Source organism: Micropterus salmoides, unplaced genomic scaffold, assembly GCF_014851395.1.
Source record: "Micropterus salmoides isolate LMB-PRFRI ecotype aquatic unplaced genomic scaffold, ASM1485139v1 Ms_hic_scaffold_6, whole genome shotgun sequence".
Lineage (NCBI taxonomy): Eukaryota > Metazoa > Chordata > Actinopteri > Centrarchiformes > Centrarchidae > Micropterus > Micropterus salmoides.
In genome coordinates this window covers 36,060,878-36,081,356 of record NW_024044348.1, presented here as the reverse complement: position 1 = coordinate 36,081,356, position 20,479 = coordinate 36,060,878, and the positions used below count along the sequence as shown (strand labels likewise).

The 20,479-nt window shown below is 39.3% G+C and overlaps 1 protein-coding gene across 1 annotated transcript in view; it reads right to left on the bottom strand.

Annotated features, from left to right (window-relative positions):
* si:ch211-186j3.6 (neural-cadherin) overlaps positions 1 to 20,479 on the bottom strand; it is a 298,231-nt gene that overhangs the window by 47,197 nt on the left and 230,555 nt on the right. The window contains exons 28-32 of the mRNA XM_038700849.1: positions 18,088 to 18,215; positions 13,824 to 13,951; positions 12,529 to 12,652; positions 6,528 to 6,708; positions 3,234 to 3,400 (exon numbers count right to left, since the gene is read on the bottom strand). Coding sequence (XP_038556777.1) covers positions 3,234 to 3,400; positions 6,528 to 6,708; positions 12,529 to 12,652; positions 13,824 to 13,951; positions 18,088 to 18,215 — 728 coding nt within the window. The remainder of the gene's footprint in view (positions 1 to 3,233; positions 3,401 to 6,527; positions 6,709 to 12,528; positions 12,653 to 13,823; positions 13,952 to 18,087; positions 18,216 to 20,479) is intronic.

The following is a 20,479-nucleotide window of genomic DNA, read 5'->3' as shown; positions in this document are numbered from 1 at the left end:
AAACCTAATTAACAACTAAATAACTACTTAGCATTAAATACCAGCAAAATGCCCTCATTTAGGAGACTCTTTCAAATGTGTCCATTCTTGCGAGAAGATTTCATCCTCGTAAGAACTGTAACAGCAGAATGTAAGTTCACACTGCAATCAGTAAACAAAGCGCGCTGCAATCAGTAAACAAAGCGCAGAAGTAGTGTATCATTTTTGTTGAAATGCAAGTCACACACAAACAGCAGACACAAAGAACTCCTCACATTGTGAGTTTGCAGCCAGTCAAGAGTAACGCATACTAATTCCTTCTTCTGATTAAAAGCAAACAGAACTATCACAGTGAAAAACATAATCTAGAAGGCAATATGGTTATTTTTTAATCAAAGAACATTGCAGAGTTTCCAATGTTTCACCGAGGGGGGTTCCTTCTTAAGAGTACACACATTTTCATGCTGCCTGCACCCGGGAATAAATGCACTATTTATGTTGGATAAATGATGTGAACCCACTCTCCATGTGGCTATGCTGATAGAGCAGTATGACTTTTAAGCAGAAAGGTAGGAATGGGTGGATAGGAAAGAGAGACAGATGGATAACACAGGTGATCAGAGGAGATATTATACTGTAATGGCAGATGTGGATAATTATCATCATTTTAGACAGTGATGCTTGATCAATACACACAGCATGGTCACAGCATGGGGTGAGAGACAGCAAATGGACTAGAAAGGTATTGCATGATCCCAGAAAATAAGAGAGAAAAAAACCCCAGAAGGAAGCTGGCAAATAAACGAAAATGGGAGGCCAAACTTGTGAGCAGAGTAACCAGAGGAAAAGAAGAGTGGGATAATTAAGCCTTCAAGACAAATAATAATACATTTAATGAATAGAATCCTGGCAGTGTGCTTTCAACGTCAATATAAAATCATATGCACTACTAATACACTATAAGAGCCGCTATTTTCTTCAAATATAACTTTAGACAACATATTGTATTAAGCCTGACCTGTCACTGTCAGGCAATTTTGGTGAAATCTCAGCACAGTGATCTAGGAAGGAGCAGTTATCCAGATAGAAAGCTACTAGCTAACCATTCAGATTCATACCCTGAGTCTAGCAGATACAGACTCATTGCATCATTATACAGCATTAGCTTTATTGCTACTTATGTAGTTAGCTAATACAAATGAAATATCTACATAAATAACAACATCTTTCTCATGAAGGCAGGAATCTATGTGTGTGTGTGTGTTTATATTTCGATGATGTCTTGAACCGCTCATCCAATCAACTTCACACTTGTGTTGCTGCGGACCCAAGGGAGTGCAGTGTCACGTTTGGTGCAATTTGGACGTGCAGCACGTTCAGAGTGACTAAATAATAACTAGAGAACAGTGCAGAGCGGAGCGGCTTGTGGGATAGCGATGTGTCAGTAGTGAATGCGTCGCCTCTTTAAAATGAACGATGGGAGCCTCACATCCCCGCGGAAAAAGACAATGAACAAATTACACCTATCTAACTGAGTAACCTACCTAACTTTTTAACAGAGGGCGATCACCTCTGTCAGAGAATTTCACCAAAATAAAATAGCTTCTACCATGACCATATTTTTGCACAGACCAAACCCCTACACTGTTTAATAATGTTACTGTACATTAACCAATTAATTTAATTAATTTAAAATTAACCAATACATTTGCACTCTCCAGTCTTTATCTCTGTCCACTTCTCTTCTATATGTTTTTAATATATTCATATATACTGTAAAATATCTGTGTTACTATACAGTAAATATTTTAAGATTTAGCATGACTGCACTTATCTCTAAAAACACTATATTTCTGCACTTCTAGTGAGATGATTTTTCATTAGCTGTCTTTACTCTTCAAAATGACAATAAAGTTGATTCTAATGTAAGCAGAAGCGGTCCTAAATGAAGAGCCATTTGGGAGCCGAAAGTGCCGGCTCTCGGAAAGGAACGGAGCCATAAGATCTGGCTCCCTTAAAAGCAGTAATTCCCATCACTATCATGGGACAGGGCTTATGCTGCTCTGCTCTGCAACAATGAGGGAGGGGTATGCTCGTGTTGGCAACGCTTTATGCTCTGACGTGCTAGTGATAAAATGTAATTATTGTCATCACCAGGTTTGATATACAGCACGTTAGAAACAATGTGTTTCTAAGGGTTTTATGAAGTTCTAAGGCAGTATCTCCGCCACTGTTGGGTTGTTTCAGTGTTTTTAATGCTGCAGTGTAGGTGAAACGAATGTGAGACAAACATTTTGAACGAGCACTGCACTGCATTATTTAAGGGTGCTTTCACACATGTGGTTCTGTTCATTTGGTCCAGACCAAGAGAAAAAAAATTGACACTGTTGTATTTTAGTTCTGGTCTACTTCATGTTCACACTACAGTTTTACAAACGACCCAAGAGGAGTAACAATGAAGTTATACAGACTGATAACTGGTAACTTGTTGATTGGACAGATTTGGCAATTGTCATCCTGCATCTTCAGGACCCACATGGGGAAATCAAATTACAGTGACTGATTATCCAGCATTATTTTAATACCTCTGATGTGTATTACAAAGAGCTAAAAAAAACTCATTATAAGTATTTTTAATAATATTCGATATATCGACTGAATGAATGAATAATGACAGGACGAAAAGGAGTACAGTAATGATTCATGGCATATAACTGTGGGGTCCTGTCACAAAATGTTTTATGGACTTAATGAACTGACAAAGTACACAGAGTACTGCGCCCCCTTTTTTTTAACAGCTTTTGACCTATTAATCAGGCAAAATACCCAGGGAGACATGTATACATGGTTACCAAATGATTTGCATAAATATAGCCTTTCCATGGCTTATACACATCACAATTATAAGACCACTGCTTGAACACATTACACAGTCAGCAGATGGATTTATTAGGGATTTAGCTTTTGAAATAATGCTCAGATCACATATCTGCTATCATAAAATCCTGTGGTGGTTCACAAGCGAACCGTACCATATTTCGTTTGACACCTTTTCAAGGAGGTGTCAGTGTGCTGGTTTGGTCCGCTTTTGGTGCGCACCTGAGTGCGACTGCTAACTTCTGCCCAAACGAACCCTGTGACTAGGCAATGCACTAATTTTAATGTTAACATAAGACAACATAGGCCTGCTTCTACATTTGTGTTTCTTTCCATTAGAATAAACAGAATATACAGCACACACACAGCAGTCTTACCTCTAGTCGTAGGTATTCAGTCTGCCCCTTCGAGATCAGATGTAGGATGGTGCTGCTGTGTTTGCGGGTTCGAACCAGGGCTTGAACCCATGTCCTCCGGGCCGGCAACGGGGACGCCAACTGGTAATGCACGTGACTGTGCCCATCAAAGGAATACTCTGAGACCTCTGATGTTATTACACACACACACACACACACACACACACAAATACACAAACACAGTCAGATGGTGCTATGATTGAGAATAAACACAATTAAAGTTTTAAATCCAACTCATGATCACATTTTCACATTTTATCCAATTAGAAGATGCTTCAATACAGGGGGAAGTGACCTGGAGTAACTTCAACTAAATCAGTTTCACAAGTCCCCCCACATGCAGAGAGCTGGTGGCAGGGCAGGATATGCAAATTACACAAGATAGAATATGTATGTGTGGTTTAGCTTGGGTCATGCTTGGTTCTTTCTTAGACCCATGTTCCCAGAAGTGGATTTTGTGCATTCCAGGCAGACTAAACCAAGCACACCTAAAATGTTTTCAAAGCCATGCCTCCATCGCATAGCATATGCAAGTTAAATTTTGCTTCCACCTCTCCCTCTTTGTCTCTCTTTATGTAACTTTGACAACGTTGAGTGGTTCATGAGATCCTGCTTGAAGGCAATGTTAAATCTTACATTTTTGGTTTCTACTAGGCATGAAGTATGCAACGGATCAGCTGTGTCTTCTCAAAACTCCATCTTGTCAGCCACAGAGCAGTTTGTAGGAGATTTGTGGACACACTATCAGTTTTCAATAATCTTACCTTATTATAAATTGCTTGTTCATAAAGAAAGTTGTTTTCTTACTGCTCTTTCTTCCTAATATTACCTTGCATCTTGGAGGGAAGAACATATACGTGTGTTGACTCAGCGGGAATAATATTACATGAGTAAAGGATCTACAGGAGAAAACATATCTGATAGCAATACAGAATGCCTGAGAGCCTAACTGCATTATATTGAATTGTCCCCTGAATACTGTGTTTCCCTTTACATAAATTCCACCAAAAATTGGTGCAGAAAAATTCAGCAGAATGCATGAAATGAACTGTTCATTGATGAAGATTCACATATAATTCAGCATTGAAGATTTCTTTAGTGTTAATATCTCGTCTAGATCTCGTGAACCCAATATCGTGTATCGTGTCGTCTTGTGAGTGTTTTGTCACACCCCTATTAACTACATAAATGCAGAGATAGAAACAGCTCCAATGACAGTTAATTCCATTTAAGAGCCAGTAGTGTGCAGTAGTGTCACAATGAAAGTTAAAACACTGTGATAACTTTTCAGTGCAGTAAAATCCTTCTTTATAATAATAAATAGAAACCTCTGTGCAGTAAACGTTCAAACTTACTGCACAGAGTAAGAGACTATATCTGACTGGACTCCCTGGATCATATTTCATTGTCTCACACCAACGCAGCCGCTTGCTTCGTTTGCATTTTTGTAACGCAAGGGTGCATTTGGTCTGAATGCTAACTTGGTGAGGTGGAATGTAACTGTGTACCTTTGTGGAATTAAATATTACTACAGTTTGTTTTTGTAAGACATCAACATTTTATGTGAATGTAACTGCAGAAAAGCAATTTAATATCATGTGTAAAAATATTTCACCTATGGCATCTCCAGGCACAATCTGTACATAAGTCAAGTTCAGAACAGACATAAAATGGGTCCTATTTATAGTAATACAGACAGTAAACAGATTACAGAAATTGAGGGAGAGAGATGCAACAAAGGTGCCCGGACTCCAAAAGGTAACGTTGGCATGGTTGGCATGTTAATCCCTTAAATTTGGGGACAGCCCATAAAAGGATCTTTTCCCCCTTCTTTTGCTCTGGATTGCCAGGTTGCATCCAGTGTGTGTTTTCATGGGCTTGTAAATGTAATTGAGATAAATCACATAAACACAGTCTGTTTGTGACAATTGTGTTAAACACTACTTTTTCTTCTTTCACAGATTGTCTTGTTGCCTTATATAAATCATCTAATGAACATGGACAGTGATTAATTCACATTCTCTCACTGGTTAATTCACTGAATTATTCATTGCAAGACTGTCTATCTGCCACCTATTGGTTGTCTGGAGGCATGGTAGGGTCCACAGAGGATAGTAAACAGAAATCATTGAGCATAAGAATCACTGTTGGCACAAAGCATTAGAGTTTACAGTTTAGGACCAATGTAGTTGTCTAAGCAGAATTTAACTATTAAAGAAAGGGATTTTTGGTTATTCTCTCAAAAATGTTGTTGTGGCTAAAAGCCTCTCTTGTGGTGCTTTCTACAATTTAGACAACTTGTACAACAGGCGGTGCAGGACCAGGGTAATGAGCGTCATTAAAGACCCCATCTTAGTCCAACAACAGTCTCTTCCAACTGCTGCAGTCAGGCAAACGCCTCCACAGCCACAAAACCAACAAGGAGCTCCTTTCTTCAGGCCATTAGTATCCTTAATAGGGGTGCTGCCAAGGGTCTGCATAGTGCTCTCCAAGTATAATAAGAATTATACAGCAGTCATGAAGAATAAGGTAAAGGCAAATGCTGGACATATATGCATGAATTTACAAATAGAGTAGATCCCACCTACATACAGGATGCCACGAACCCTGGTTGGTAAGATCCAACAATGTCTGTACTCCACTCAAGGTTTATTCCCGTTTAGCTTACACATTTAGAAAGTGGAGGTTTCCACCACAAATGTTTATGAGGACATTCACAATAAATTCATGCCAGCTAGATTTAATACAGCCTTGAAGAACTTTACACTACAAATAAAAAAAAAACTGGGTTTAGCTGCTCCGCATGCCTGAGGCTGTCAGAGAAAACAGCCTGTAACCTGTTAGTGTCTACCAGCTGTCCTCTTTAATCCTCACATGAAACTGACCATCTTGTTGAGCTGTGCTACATAGCTGAAAGGTCTGCATCTGTAGCACTGTGCTGATATGCTACTTCATCTACTGCACAGTCAGATAGCTAACATACATATTCAAACATAAATATTTATCCTTAAATGCTACTTACAATTTTACTACAAACTAATTTTCAAAATATGAAATATCAGCTACTACCAATTATGCTTTCATTTTACATGCTATAACTCAACATAGTCTTTGCTGCATGTATTTAGCCAAGCAGCCAATTATATTTCCAGGACACATGGATGATTTTATTTTGTTGTTGATGGTACAATCTCCCACAAATTTGATGTATTCCTTTAATGCACAAAGAAAGTTAAAAAATAAAGTTTAGCTTACCCTCTTCACACTGGTGTCCTGTGTATCCTGGCACGCACTGGCAGCTGAAGGAGCCCCACTCGCCATGACAGCGACCGCGGTGGCCACAGGACGGAAAGCCCATGTTGACACAGCTGCTATCAGTGGTCAGGCAGCCTGGAGAGCTGGACTGGGAGTCGGCCGGGGAGCCCATATCATACAGCTGAACGGAGGAGAGGAGACGGATGGGTAGTAAATTAGAGAAGATGAGAGGACAGTAAAGGAATAATGAGAAGTGGAGGAAGGAGGAGAAGGGAACAGAAGGAAGATGAACAAAGAGGGCAGGAGAAAGATGAGGGAAAGACGTAAGAGAACAGATGGAAAGATGTGAGTAAAGGTTAGGTGAGAAGATGGGAAGTGGAAAGATTTGCCAATAAGTAAGTAGCTTATAAACAGGAGACAACAAGGCAAAGTGACAGAAGAGTATGAGGGTTTGGGGTAGACATGGGATAGACAGGTAAAGGTTAAGTAGCCAAAGGGGGGGGGGGGTCAGAGTTTGAAAAGGAAACTTTAAAATGTGTTGAAGGACATGAGCTCAGGGTACACTGCAGCCTTCTCCAATCTCTCCCTCTCGCTTTCTCCCCTCTCTGATTCTCTCTTTCCAAAGTGACAAACCAAATACTGGACAAACCTTCTGACAGACAAACAGCATGGCCAACTGCACAGAAAGCTGAAAGGACGGGGGAACCTTGGACATCTAAATTTGTGTCCCTCACAAATGCCATAAAATACGTTAATATGTTCAATCTCCTCTCCGCCTAACCCAGACTTTATGTGTTCTGTTGGTGCTGCGGACACGACGTAGGAATGCAAAGGATCGTAAAACTGACAATGAGTCATGCCGCCAAGGAGCTGCTGATTGGCTCTGACCTCCAGCAAAGAGGCATCTTATTGGTTGCTGACCTTTAGCTACAGCTTCTTTGTTTGCTGAGTTTGGACCGGTCATGTTGATTGCCAAGAACTGAAACACGGACATTAGCAATCAATGCCTCAAAGACACACTGGGGTGTCTGTGATTGATTTGATTGTGCATCTGTGTAACTTTGGTGTGTGTGTGTGTGTGTGTGTGTGTGAGCAAAACACTTGGACCGATTTGAGTTGAATGCAAAAACACACCTGCTTCTACTTAAATTACAAATTGTGGCTTCTGCTGAGAAGACTGTCACACCCCCACACAGAGACACAGTAGGCTGCCCTATTTGCCAAGATTCATTTCAGGTATTGGGTAGAAAAATGTCTCTGCCCACAGGAAGTGCAGAACAAATTCTAGGCCAAGTACAGTATAAGTATACAGCTGTGAAGGTGCTGTGCAGTGAATAAAGTTTCACAAAAATGGTTACAAGTTAGAGGACACCCTAACTTTACACCCATCAGTCACATATTGATGAACCTCTCATTCCAAAACTAAAACTAACAGCCTTCCTCTAGTGGGAAGCTTTCCACAAGATTTTGGAACTTGTCCTGGGAATTGTCCTGTTGGATGAGGAAAGGGCTTTGATTAAACTGTTGATACAAAGTTGGAAACACACTAATGTCTAAAATATCATTGTATGCTGTAGTATTAAAATTTCCCATAATTGGAAATAAAGTTGTAATTCTTTAGATTTCACTTCTGGTTGTTGTGGTGATGCCAGTGGTTCCTGATGGTTACGCTATGTAAAAGTATCAAAAATCTAATTTGGTTATGATATCATCAAAATCACAGCATGTTTCTCAACTCAGTTATTCAGGTTTTTCCACTAAAGTGACTACGTGTTTTCAACATTGGTCCAGAGTGTTCTAAATCGTCTATTACAAGTCAGCGTTTTGCTGAGAAACATTTCAAATCCAACTTCAGCTGAAAGCTGCTGGCATTCAAAAAGCCATTAGCCCAACGCCGCCTGTACCTGCAAACCTCCGTATTTAAAAATAGGGTGAGAGTTGTGTCAAAACCACAGAAAAACTTAAAGCAGTAATGTGAGACTGAGAGCTGAAGGGAGAAAGACGAGCAGAATAACGACAGGACAATGGAGTTAAAATCAGATGATGACGAATGACAGCCAGAGGGGAGAGACCCAACTCCAGAATAGAAACACAATTATAAAATCGAAAAATCTCTTCCTGTCCCTTTAGCTGGACACAGCCTCAAGTCTGTGCCTTCATCCCAGCCTTGTTTATTATCTTCTTCATCCACCCATACCACATACTGTTTCCATACAGCCATAAATCACACTTCTGTAGGTTTAATGGAGGTGACGTGGTCCTGACACGCTGTATCTCTGTCTGGCTCAAACACAGAAACATGCTAATGAATAAAATACAGAACAGATGCCCATAGTATAATGGAATATAAATGTATGTGAGTGTCCATATGTGTTACTGTTGTTCCTGCAGCCTTCAGCAGCACTGATGCCCAAGACAAGTTTCCCTAAGGGGACAATAAAGTTGATCTTTATCTTGATCGAAAATACACACATACATATGCATACATATAGAAGTAAAATCACATGGATACATGTTCCAAGAAAGACAAGTACAGGACAAGTTTTCTTTTCTCAAAACATACTTGGCAATAAATCTGGTTCTGATTCTAAAAACAAATAAAATCTCAACTTCCTTTACGAAATCACAGGCACTCATACCTCAAGTGAAACAGATGATGTTGCTATAGCAACAAATGTGACACATGAGTACGCTCTGTGATAATAAGACCACCACACCACCAACAAATGATAAAAAATCGTACAATGCTGAAACATGTCCATCACCGTTATTAATCATCAGTACGCCTACTGTTGCTTGCTCTTTGGAGATTTATTATCCTTGTGTCCACCCACACGCAACATGCAGATTTCTCTCATTAGTACATAACATTCGCCCAGCCTCCCGGTACATCTTTGCCTTTAGAATTGCAGCAGAAAAAAAACTTACATCCTTTAATCAGGCATGTAATTCGCAAAGGGCAAAAAAGCAGGAAAATATATAGAGACACCCCGATTAAACTGGCAGGTCTTTTTTTTATATTACAGATCTGCATGATTCACGTGGGTCAGATTTTCAGGTCGGAAAATCCAGAATTCCGGATTAATACGTAAAAATCACATCCCCTCACTTTTGAGAGTCAACATCTTAATATAGCTTTAAAGGTTTACTGAATGGATACTGATAAATTCTAACAGCCACACACACCGCCCCTAAAAGCCTTGTGGCTCCAGACTACTAGTCAAAAGTGGTTTGAGCGAACCGACCAGTGATCAGGTGACTAGGCTTTTTTATATTTGAAAAAACTGTCAGAACAATATCTGCTCTCTTTCCCACAACAGATTGGGTTTTTGTTAGCTCGCGCATATTATAGACACAAACATGGATTTAAGATGATTCCCTACAACATGAGCAGGGGACCAGAAAAGAGGAAAAAAAGGGCAGAAACACACGCACACACACACACACACTCATAAAGAGTACGAAAACAAAACCACTAAGAAAGGAAAAAATTGTATTTCATCTAATAGGTGACAGACATTTGCCATGTATGCAATTGTGTTTGAAAGTGTAGTGCAAATGTCATAAACATAGATACATATTTGTATTTTCTGTTTTTCTATTTTAGTAAACAATAGGTTGCTAAATTATTTAATCAGATCGAATATGTAAGTCAGTGTACTAATAATTAGTCACATTATAACAGTTGTGTTAATGCTGAAAAAAGACCAATATTAGTGTACAGTAGGTAATTAGAATGATGCAAAAAGAGGGATGCTTAGTAATGCACAAATCCACAAATCCACTGGATCCTGTTTGTGCTGATACTTCATTAAATGGAATAGGTAGTGGCCAGACGTGACCAATAGGTTAAGTAGTAGGCTCATGTTATTAGGCTCACATTATTGACTGACGGCCCAACCAGGCGGAGAACAACAAATGCACGTGTATACATTTAATGAGACACTACAATTAAAGGATTGCGGCTTACTTTTGCTAGCCTTCAACTCAACAATCAATCGTGATTTCAGTTAAATGGTAAAGTTGCTATTACTTTGTCTGTGGTCCGCTCCTTGGATGATAGACCGGGTGCTTTCCGATCAGATGCCGTCGTGCTGTTGCGGAAGGCGACATAAGTTTCGTTTTACGGTGGACAGACTGTAACATTACAGAGTTGTAGTTTTCTTTTAGCTTGAAATAATCCCATAATCACGCCGTGTGAAACAGTGTGCTATATAATATGGATTAAATAACGCAATGACGCATAGAATTTTCGTCAATGCTTTTTAGTAATCGGATTAATCAATTTAATCGATGAATCGTTTCAGCTCTATGCCAAACACAAAACAAGAACATCTTTGACGAATTGTTTGTGCTGGCCACTTGTGGGGCTGCCGCTTGATTTAGCCGCTCATGCTGACTCAAGGTAAGTTGCTGTCGTGATTCTTAAAATACAATTTTAGCGATTGTCTAGAATAATATAATTTCATACTATAGAAAGCCAATATAATGACTGAACGTATCCGCTGTGTAGTAAAAGACTCATGACCCGAATTACATCCACACTGTGGTGTTCACAGGTTTTCATTTTCAAAAAGACACAAAACAGTGATAACAGATATGCACAGAGTTTTGACAAGTAGTTAGTGTTGGACTTGGTATCAGCAGAGAGAATATAAGTTGGATGCATCTCTGGCTACACATAAACGTTAGCAGAATGCTTTTAATTGTATATTTAATTTTAGGGAGTGCTATTGTATACAAGGCTTTGCTAGTTTCTCGCGTGATGATATGGTTTAAATAAAATACTGCGCTTCAAATGACGTCCTGCTCAGCTACAGTAAAAAGCATATCTGGGCTGATTATAGTTTTGAGACTTAAAACTTGAACCTTTGAAGTACTAGGCTTTACTGAGAGGAACTGGCTAAACTGAAAGAGTCCAGCAAGATCTGCTTCTACAGTGCCAATAGTTGGTCATTTTTCTTATCCAGTTTGAAGTAGTCATTGCCGCAGTGTCCAGTGCAGCTGCAAGCACCACTAAACAACCTATCAAAGTGTCTGTTGCCTCCTACAAAAGTTTCAAAACAGATGAGGGTTTCCTGCTCCCCTGCCACCGGCCTTCTTTGTATGCAAAACCTTCCATGATCAGATTGCAAGCATATCTGCAAGCAGAGCACCTTTTATACCAGGTGTAAATTAGGCCTTAATCGCAATGTCATTTTGGACATTTGAACAGATGCGAGCAATATGAGAGTGAGACATTTTCACTAGCAGTGAGTAACAAAGGTAATATTAGGTTCTAAAAGAGTTACACGTTTCCTATTTTGAGCATTAAGCTAAACAGAGACATTTCTGATCTTCTTGGCATTCAACCATGTGACTTTTAGACTGTCAGGGAACCCACATGGTACCCTGTCCACATCAGTGGAAATACAGTCTAATAAGACCTTTAAGTCTAAATACCAGTTATGTGATGCAATACTTGACAGTTTTGGACTGGCAGGGGCAAAATATCTCAGTCATTTCAGAGGTTAATTTGATGCGAAGCTTAAAATTACAGCAGAAAATACAATTTTAACCAAAATGTCAGGCTTTAGAAGGCAGTGGGTTAACACAAGGCTACCACACCTGAGGCCTGTCTAACAGAAATGATTCAGGTTTTGTTAGGCTTGAGCTTGGATTGCCATGGTTGAGCATGGATTCCTTGACTTTTTAACTCCAACAGAGCAGTATAAGGTTACTTGAAAGTCTTGACTTTCTTGTCAGATTGGGCAGGAGTGGAAAGGTTCATATTCCATTTCAACTTTGAAGTGCATGTGTATCTGAAAGCGTTTTCAGGTTACAGTAAAAAGCGTAAAACACATATCTTACGGCTCAAGGGTACCGTGAATGTTGAAACCTGTTTTTAATCCATTTATCAGCTAGAACACAGGTGTGAGTTTGCTTGCATGCTGGTGTGCTAATGGTTGTGTGGTTATGTATGGGTGTGTATGTGTCATTGGTGCATATACAAGTGTGTTACCTTGCTGTCCACGATGAGGTTGCGGATGCAGCCGGTAAAGTGTTTGTGCTGAAGCTGAGGGTAGATGTAGGGGATGTCCTCGTTCACACCACCGAGCTGCAGCACGTGGCTCATGTTCAGGTGTCTAAAACACATAGGGGCATGGCCGCACACATATGGCACTACTGACAATCAGGGCACATAGTACACAAAATACATGCGCTGCCAAATCCTTGTTATTTGGGTAGAACTGTCACAATTATATCCATTTCATCACAGTATTAATAACATTTTTAATTTCTTTAACAATTGCTTTAGCATTCAACCAGCATATTATAACCAAGCCTTACAAATTCAACACATGATATCAAATAATGTCAGCCACAAACAAAAGCTGGTTTATTATGCTATCTCATTCTAAGCAATGAATAACAAAATGACTTGATTTACACATAAAGCCAGTTTTTTTGGGGCCACTCTGTTACAGCAGAACAAGCTGTAAACACAACACTGACATATTATCACCTTTTTAAGTTTTTATGGCAAATGTGTTAGCAAATCGTTGCATATTTACACATCTAGCAGACATGGAGGAATATTAGCATTCACTTGGCCAGCTGATTAACATAAATTAGAGACTGATTTGATCCTCTGTTCATATAAAAATATTGATTAGTGCAGCTTTGAGGTGAACCACAATGCCATCAAAAGGTAAAAAGAAAGTCTCATCAAGCCTCAATAAAAAACATTAAAAGGTGACAAAGTGTGGTACAAAAGTAAAAGTCTATTTTATTTCTATTGGCAAAACTAACTTACTGTATTACAAGTATATGGCATGAATATTTGTCTACAGCCCTCTCATGATTGTCACGCTACCCTGCACAATCTCAGCTAATAAATTTACAGTACAGTATGCTGTGTAGGATTTTGTGATCCAATTCAACTTTAATAACCGTGCAGTTATTTCGACAATTATGACTTTGGGTTATGGGTAAATATTCACACTATTCACATTAGTGAAATAACTTTCAACTTTCAATAAGGATTTTGTTTTTATACCATACTTTTTAAACATAACTGCAGCACAAAATGGGAAATTACAAATGTATGGACCCTCATCTGGCAACATGCACATATGTGGCCCCAATTAAATACATATTGAATAACCCTGGCACACACTCTTCTATCCATCCACCTCAGGTGATGTAGTATTCAGACAAATTTCGGTAAAGAGGAGGTTGGGGTAGATGGATCGGTCATTATCTGTCTTTCAAAAATATAGGATATGTAAGGTACGTTCAGGAGCTTGTGTGTACCTGTCAGTGTTGGGTGTAACGCCTGTCACTTCACAGGAAGAGTGGTCCTCGGTGGTCAACCAGCTACCCAGTCCCTCCATTTCCATTACCGCTGCCCCTGAACAGCGATCCAGGGTGAAACGCACTTCCTGAAGAGATCACACAAACATGGACATGTTGAATAGAACTACTGTTACCAGAGAAACCAAATGCATTAATAAAGCCCCCTATGTCTCTGCATTATAATGAGTGCACCTCCTGTTGCTGTCAAGTGCTCTTTTACCATTATTACTACGGTGGGAGCTGCCTCTGTGACTCACATTTCTTTCATTAGTGCATATTAGTCTGCTATGTTTCCAGTTAATGCACAAAAACCCCCCAAAAACAAGACTTAACCCCTTCACGCCGATTGTCGCGTACGTACCTAGGAACCTTTTGCAAGCCCTGGTTTCTCGTTTATGCCTGTTGTCGCTAATTTGCATCATACCTACACATACCTGAATTTCTATCTTTTCTATGTTCTATGGACAAATTAACAATCTTCACTTAACATCAGCTTGAAAGCAAATGAAAACACAAATAATTTTTATTTTTTTATTTTTAAATTCAGGTGTTAAGAGGTTAAGATCTCAAACCAACATGTTCCAATAATTGTGCAATTAATTGCATTTAACAGTGAAGAAGAAGGTGGTTATGCAGAAACAATTTGCAAAGACTTTCCAAACAGCTAGAGTCATTTATTCCATCCAGTATTACTATGTACATACTAATTTAAGTATATTCGTTTATATAAATAAGAAACAGGTAACATTAAACACACATACTCATCGCACATAAAGTACATTTCAGCTCACACTAGGATCACACTAAGAAGTACATGGTACACCAAAATCACAACAATTACTCTAGTGGATAAAAACACCCTGCGTATGTGCCAATGTTTAAGCATGCAGTTATTAGTACTGTGTTAAAACACATTGCCTTTGAATTAACTTTTTTCCACATCTGTCATAAAAAGCTTTCTTATGTGTGTAAATTACTGTGCAGATATCGTTGCAATATTTATGACATATTAAAAGTCATAAATTAGTGCAGGACATTTGGAATTAATTTCCACTGTACGCATAGGACACTCAGCTGTACGTGCCTGTAAAGGCAGATGATGGTGTTCAAATTAGAAATTTAGAGGCCTGTTTATCTGCTGTGAAATCCTGGATGTCACGTAATTTCCTGCTCCTAAATTCTAATAAAACTGAGATGCTGGTCATTGTCCCAGCTCGAGACAGACACCAGTTTGATCAACAGTAAGTCTCAACAACCATGTTTTATCTTCTGAAGTTTGACAGCCAAGGATTTCTGTGTCACATTTCATCCTACCCTGTGTCTACTCTGTCCTTAACTGTTGCAGAGAGCCTAATTCATGCAATTGTTTCTTCTAGATTGGATTATTGTAACATTTCGTTATTGTAACATATTGTAAGGTTTTGTTACCTGGCCTACCAGACACTACTACTAAAAGTTGTCAAATGGTTCCGAATGCTGCAGTTAGAATCTTGACTAAAACCAACATATATCACCAATTTTTGCTTCCCTTAAGATCAGATGAGTGCTTCTGATGATTACATGTAAACGAACTCCCTCCTTCTTATCTCTCTGATCTCATTAAACCTTATGTGACCTCAGAATACAGGGCTCATATGAGATGCCAGCTAGCTGCAGGGCCTCTTCCTATCTTTCCCCTTTTCTCTGAAATAATCTTCCTGCTGACAGTCTGACTCTGTTGAAGCATTTAAATCTAAGCTGATAGCAAATTTTCTTTGCTTTAACATTCAATTAGAACTTATCCTTTCATACTTCAGGTCTCGTACCTGTTATCACTTTACTTCCAAGCTGGTCTTTCTCAGTCTTGATGAATCTATTAACATTAGTACTTACAATGTTTATCCTTGACTTGACTCATGGTAAGATTCTTGGCTGCTGAGTCGTACAGTAAATATACTGACCGTAGCTCTGTCCTTGCTGCTTTTGATGCCACGCCATCACAACAGCAGCTTATCCAACCAGGTCACACAACCAGGTTGGATAAGCTGCTGCTGACTATTCAGGAATGAACAGATTCACGTGTGAAATAATACTGTTGTGATGCAGAATAATCCCCGTTCTAATAAAATAAACAAATGTCTTAATGCATTGTTGTATTCATGCAATTCAGAATAAAGGTATTATATTACCCAAAGTCTTTGGCTGCTCTCATGCTCTATACTGAGGAAATGTACTCTGTGTTTATGCGTGTCAATGTGAATCCTGCCCTAGAGTTGTTTTGTTTTTCTTTTATGTAAAAGAAATTTAACAAAGTTGAACAAAACCGGTGTGTTTCTGTCACGATGATTGTGTGGTACTGCACTGAACACACATTTCAGTACAAACTAGTGGCAAGGCAAGGCTCCTAAGGGCATGGCTTTTATTAAAAGGGTTACCCTGCACTTAAGGGGGTGTAAGCGGTGTGTTTGGTTTGGGGAACATTAGGGGTCTTTTGAGTGACCAGCTAAATGAAGCAAATTTCAGCGTTATTATTCAGTATTTGGTTTTCAAACTGAACTTTTGATGGTGTGGAATATGAAAGGGTTTTTGTTTTGGCAGTTCTGACAAAAATCTGACTCTGTCCTGTTTTTTTACTGAAGGGGTCCTCATCTACATTGGTTGGAGTTTCCTTAGCTCAGAGTGAGACAGCTTTCAGGCTGGGTTATATCAAAGATTCTAAAAATAGGATCACTTAATGTCTTCTTGATATTTGAGAGGGGCAAGAACTATAAGGCAGTGGTTATGTGTGAGCCCTTGGAGATGAAGTGCTCCAGGCAGTCCTTAGTCAAATGAAGATTAGCTTAATTTCACTTGAATCAAATTCACTTGAAATGATCCTGGGTAGAGAATGGCAAAGGAGGGCTATTGCAATCATTCATCTGACTCTCACCACTTTTATCTCCCTTTGCTCTGTACAGTGCAGACGGTTCTACGATACTAAATCACCCACTAATATCTTCCCCATTTGTGTCCCTAATAATTGTGTCAAACAGATTTAACATGGGGCCACATGGGTGATATTTATTTATTCCATCAGATTAAATATTTCTGGAACCTCAGCTTTAAGATTACAATAGACTGAAATGGCATATGTGAAATGTTGTGACAGGAATCACTAATCGATTGCACAGAATATACTGTATTCTTACTTTATAAGAACATTTACTGAGGAAATGTGACATGTTAATGTTTGGCACTATCAAACAATTGGGGAGCTTAGCAGTACTTTTTTCTGTTATTCAACTTGTCCAGAATTGCCTGATCCATGTGCAGCATCTTTCCTGGACAGTGATTTTCAGAAGGTTTGCAGTGGAACATTCACAATTGTGCATAAGAAAATAGCCAAAACTAGTTCACATAAATGGTATGTGTAAATGTAGTGACAAGCATTGCCCCATAATATGAAGTATAGTTTCAGACATGTCACCTGCAAGATGTAAATATAACACTGACCAAAAGTTACATTCCCCCTCAGTGCCATGCCAGCAGGAGTCACACATATATAATATATATAATATACCAAAACGTTATCTGTGGTTTTTGCATTTGGCTATATCAAGAATCATTCAATATGTGTGCAACACACAATTTGCTATTATAAATGTAGCTACCAAAACCAGATCCATTCATAACTACCTGCAGGCTGCATGAGTTGATGTCAAACTGAGGCTAAAGGTGTGGGTGGATGTTCAGGAAGTGTAAAGCTGCGGCCTCATCAAGCCAACACAGATGCAGTTGAGCACCACAACCATATTCTGTTAGTGGTCTGTTGGCTTTTTTGACTCATCCGCAAACACGGTCAGCACAAGTGTCCTCTTCTTTATATATGATACTTATCTGAAAGTGCATATGCGCAATCTCAAATGACCAAAAAATATTTAGGTATTTACACAAATGCAGCTGAGCTGAAATGCACCTGAAAGCTCATTTAGCAAAACTGAAAACAGCGAATTTAATTTCTTTCCTTGAACAATTAGTTGGCATGTATTAGCTAATATGAGTGTGAAAAAAGGATAAATTGAGCTGTACATATAAATACTGAATGTAAATTGCAGGAAAACATTTTGTGATTTTAGTGATGAAACTGTAACATTGAGTGGCAAACAACTCGTTTTTTATCTGCCAGTATAGCTCAGTGTGAATATCCGTCCAGTGTATGTGCTAAATAAATGGTGGTTGGTGTTAAATGGTTGAAGCGTCCCACCTTGCTGTTGCTGCGGACATCCAGCCGATGCCAGCGCCTGTCTGCCACATTCACGTTGCCTGGCAACTGTAGCACCACTGTGCCAGAGCCATGGTTGATTTTCAAGGTGGGGGTCCCATCTATTAGCTCTAGATGGAGAGAGAGAAAGAGAGAGACAGGGAGGATTGGTGAGAGGTGACATTACTTTGAAATCATTAGGTTTTTTGATGTTACGAGAGCTGCTACAGTATCGGTAGTTTTGCGGTTGACAGCTAATATTTAGTGCGGGTATTCAAATCTCTAAAACAACACTGAAACCATCGTAAACAACTGATGAACGCCAAATATGTAAGTGTCATGTATACACGGGCAGTGTGGTACATAACTTACCGTGTGCCTAATAATGTCTCTGTGTGTTTTAATGAGGATTACTGCACAGAGCCATGATGTCCTTTTTTTCTTCACATCTCATGGCAGTCAACAAACATCAGACAAAAGTTATTAGATTCTATTTTCTGACTTACTCAAATGGGAAATTAAAAGTTAATGAAGTGGTTAAGACTGCTTCTGTGCTCAGCACCATATGTAAGGAATTATGGGAACGCATGTCTACCACCCGGCATTGGCAATCCATCATCATGCATGCTGAACTTCAAAAGTTAATGCAGACACATAACACTGAACAGTAAGCATCTTTGTGTTTCTGCTTGTATACTGGCCACAGGGACTTTTTACTTCATGCTACAGTAGTTTGTATTTAGAGACTATCAGGACGGAGACTCACAACTGTCTCAATGTCAATTTCTGGACTTCTGGACTAATAAGATTTGTCTTCCTCTTTTTACCCATGAAAGGTCTCCCACATTCAGAAGCTGCCCTAACTAATGTAGTCTATTGTTGCAGTGGGCTGACGTCTTTCCTGACATGACTGTCCTGCAGCTGATCATTACATCCACCTTTTCATTAGTCCACACTCTTCTAGTGGCAGTGAGGAGTAAGGAAACTTATGGCAAAGTCTGAGCCAAGTAGCGTGATGTATTTCTAGTCATTCAGGAAATGTTGGGAAAATACAGCTGTGACTGCAGTGACTTAAAAAATGTTGTAATTATGTTATTTTGAAATAATAGCTTACGTCAAGACTGCAGTATGTCTCTGTTGGCTGTATTCAATTAAAAAATAATAATAGGCCGTCACAGTTCATGTCCAATAGCTCATTGTTCCTAATATTCCCTGCTGCCACCCTGAAGCTACACTACCGCACACCCAATGCCTGAATTAGGGTTTCACTTTCGACTGAAGCATTTGTTCTTATGTTTCATTTTAAGGACTCCAATTATCCATGTTCCTGGTTAACTCCTAGTCTCGCAAACTGAAGTGGTTACAGTATATGCTAGAATTATAATTAACTCCGAGACAAAACTCCAGTGTGAACTTCGCTAACTTCTGCACTATGACATTTGTCTTAATGCTTGAGTCAGTAGAAGTTAGAAGTCAAAAGAGGCTGATAAGAATCAAATTCGCTTCTTACCGCTCTTCAGTCCGCTGTGTCTGACTTCAGCTGAGCTTTCGTCATCCCTCTTGCTGCATCTCTTGCAATGTCAGTCTGTCTATCAGCACTCTTTCATCTCCCGTCTCTCTCTCTTTTACCTCCTGCCTTGCTTCACTCTTTCATTAACTTTTTCACCGTAAATGACATTTTTACATTCTGCTGCTTTCAAATAATTCACAAATGCTTTCTACTGACATTTTGGTTTTTGCTGTGCCTTTGTGAAACCACTTTTTTTCTATTGCTTTTACATGCACTGAGATGTGTTGATTCCTAATGTTTGTGTGCAATATCGTTGTTGTTATCACCACCTACTCAGATGATTTAATGTCATGAATCTTACAGCATCTTCACCTTGAGCTACAACAATTAGGTGCTGTTGCAGCACATGAGATGCTGCTCTTCTCTAATTGCCTTGTCAAGCCTGAGATGTGCCTTTGCGATGAGTGCCCCATATTTCATTATGCTGCCTCTCAAATAGGTAAAAAAAAAAATTCAAATGCCCTAACAATGTCATTTTCCAAGCCACAGTGAGTGCAAGTTTGTTGTTAGCCTCTCTTTTCCTCTCAACTTTCCTTCAATTACCTGCATGTTGATTTAGCCTGCTCCTGCTGCAAGATGAGCTGCTGCTGCACTTCAGGAATGATCCAATTAATTTTAATATATTGGCCGTGGCCAGACAATTGACCAAAATATGAGAGTAAATTCGATGTATCGTCTGATCCAATGCCTCCCTCATTGTCATTGTACACCGTCGTCTTGAGGCTCTAAATCAGTATCCCAACATCTAAGCAACCTCGTTCATTGCCTTTTCTCATTTGCTGACCCGTCGGGGACCCATCACCTTTTATTCTTCTGTATCTCACA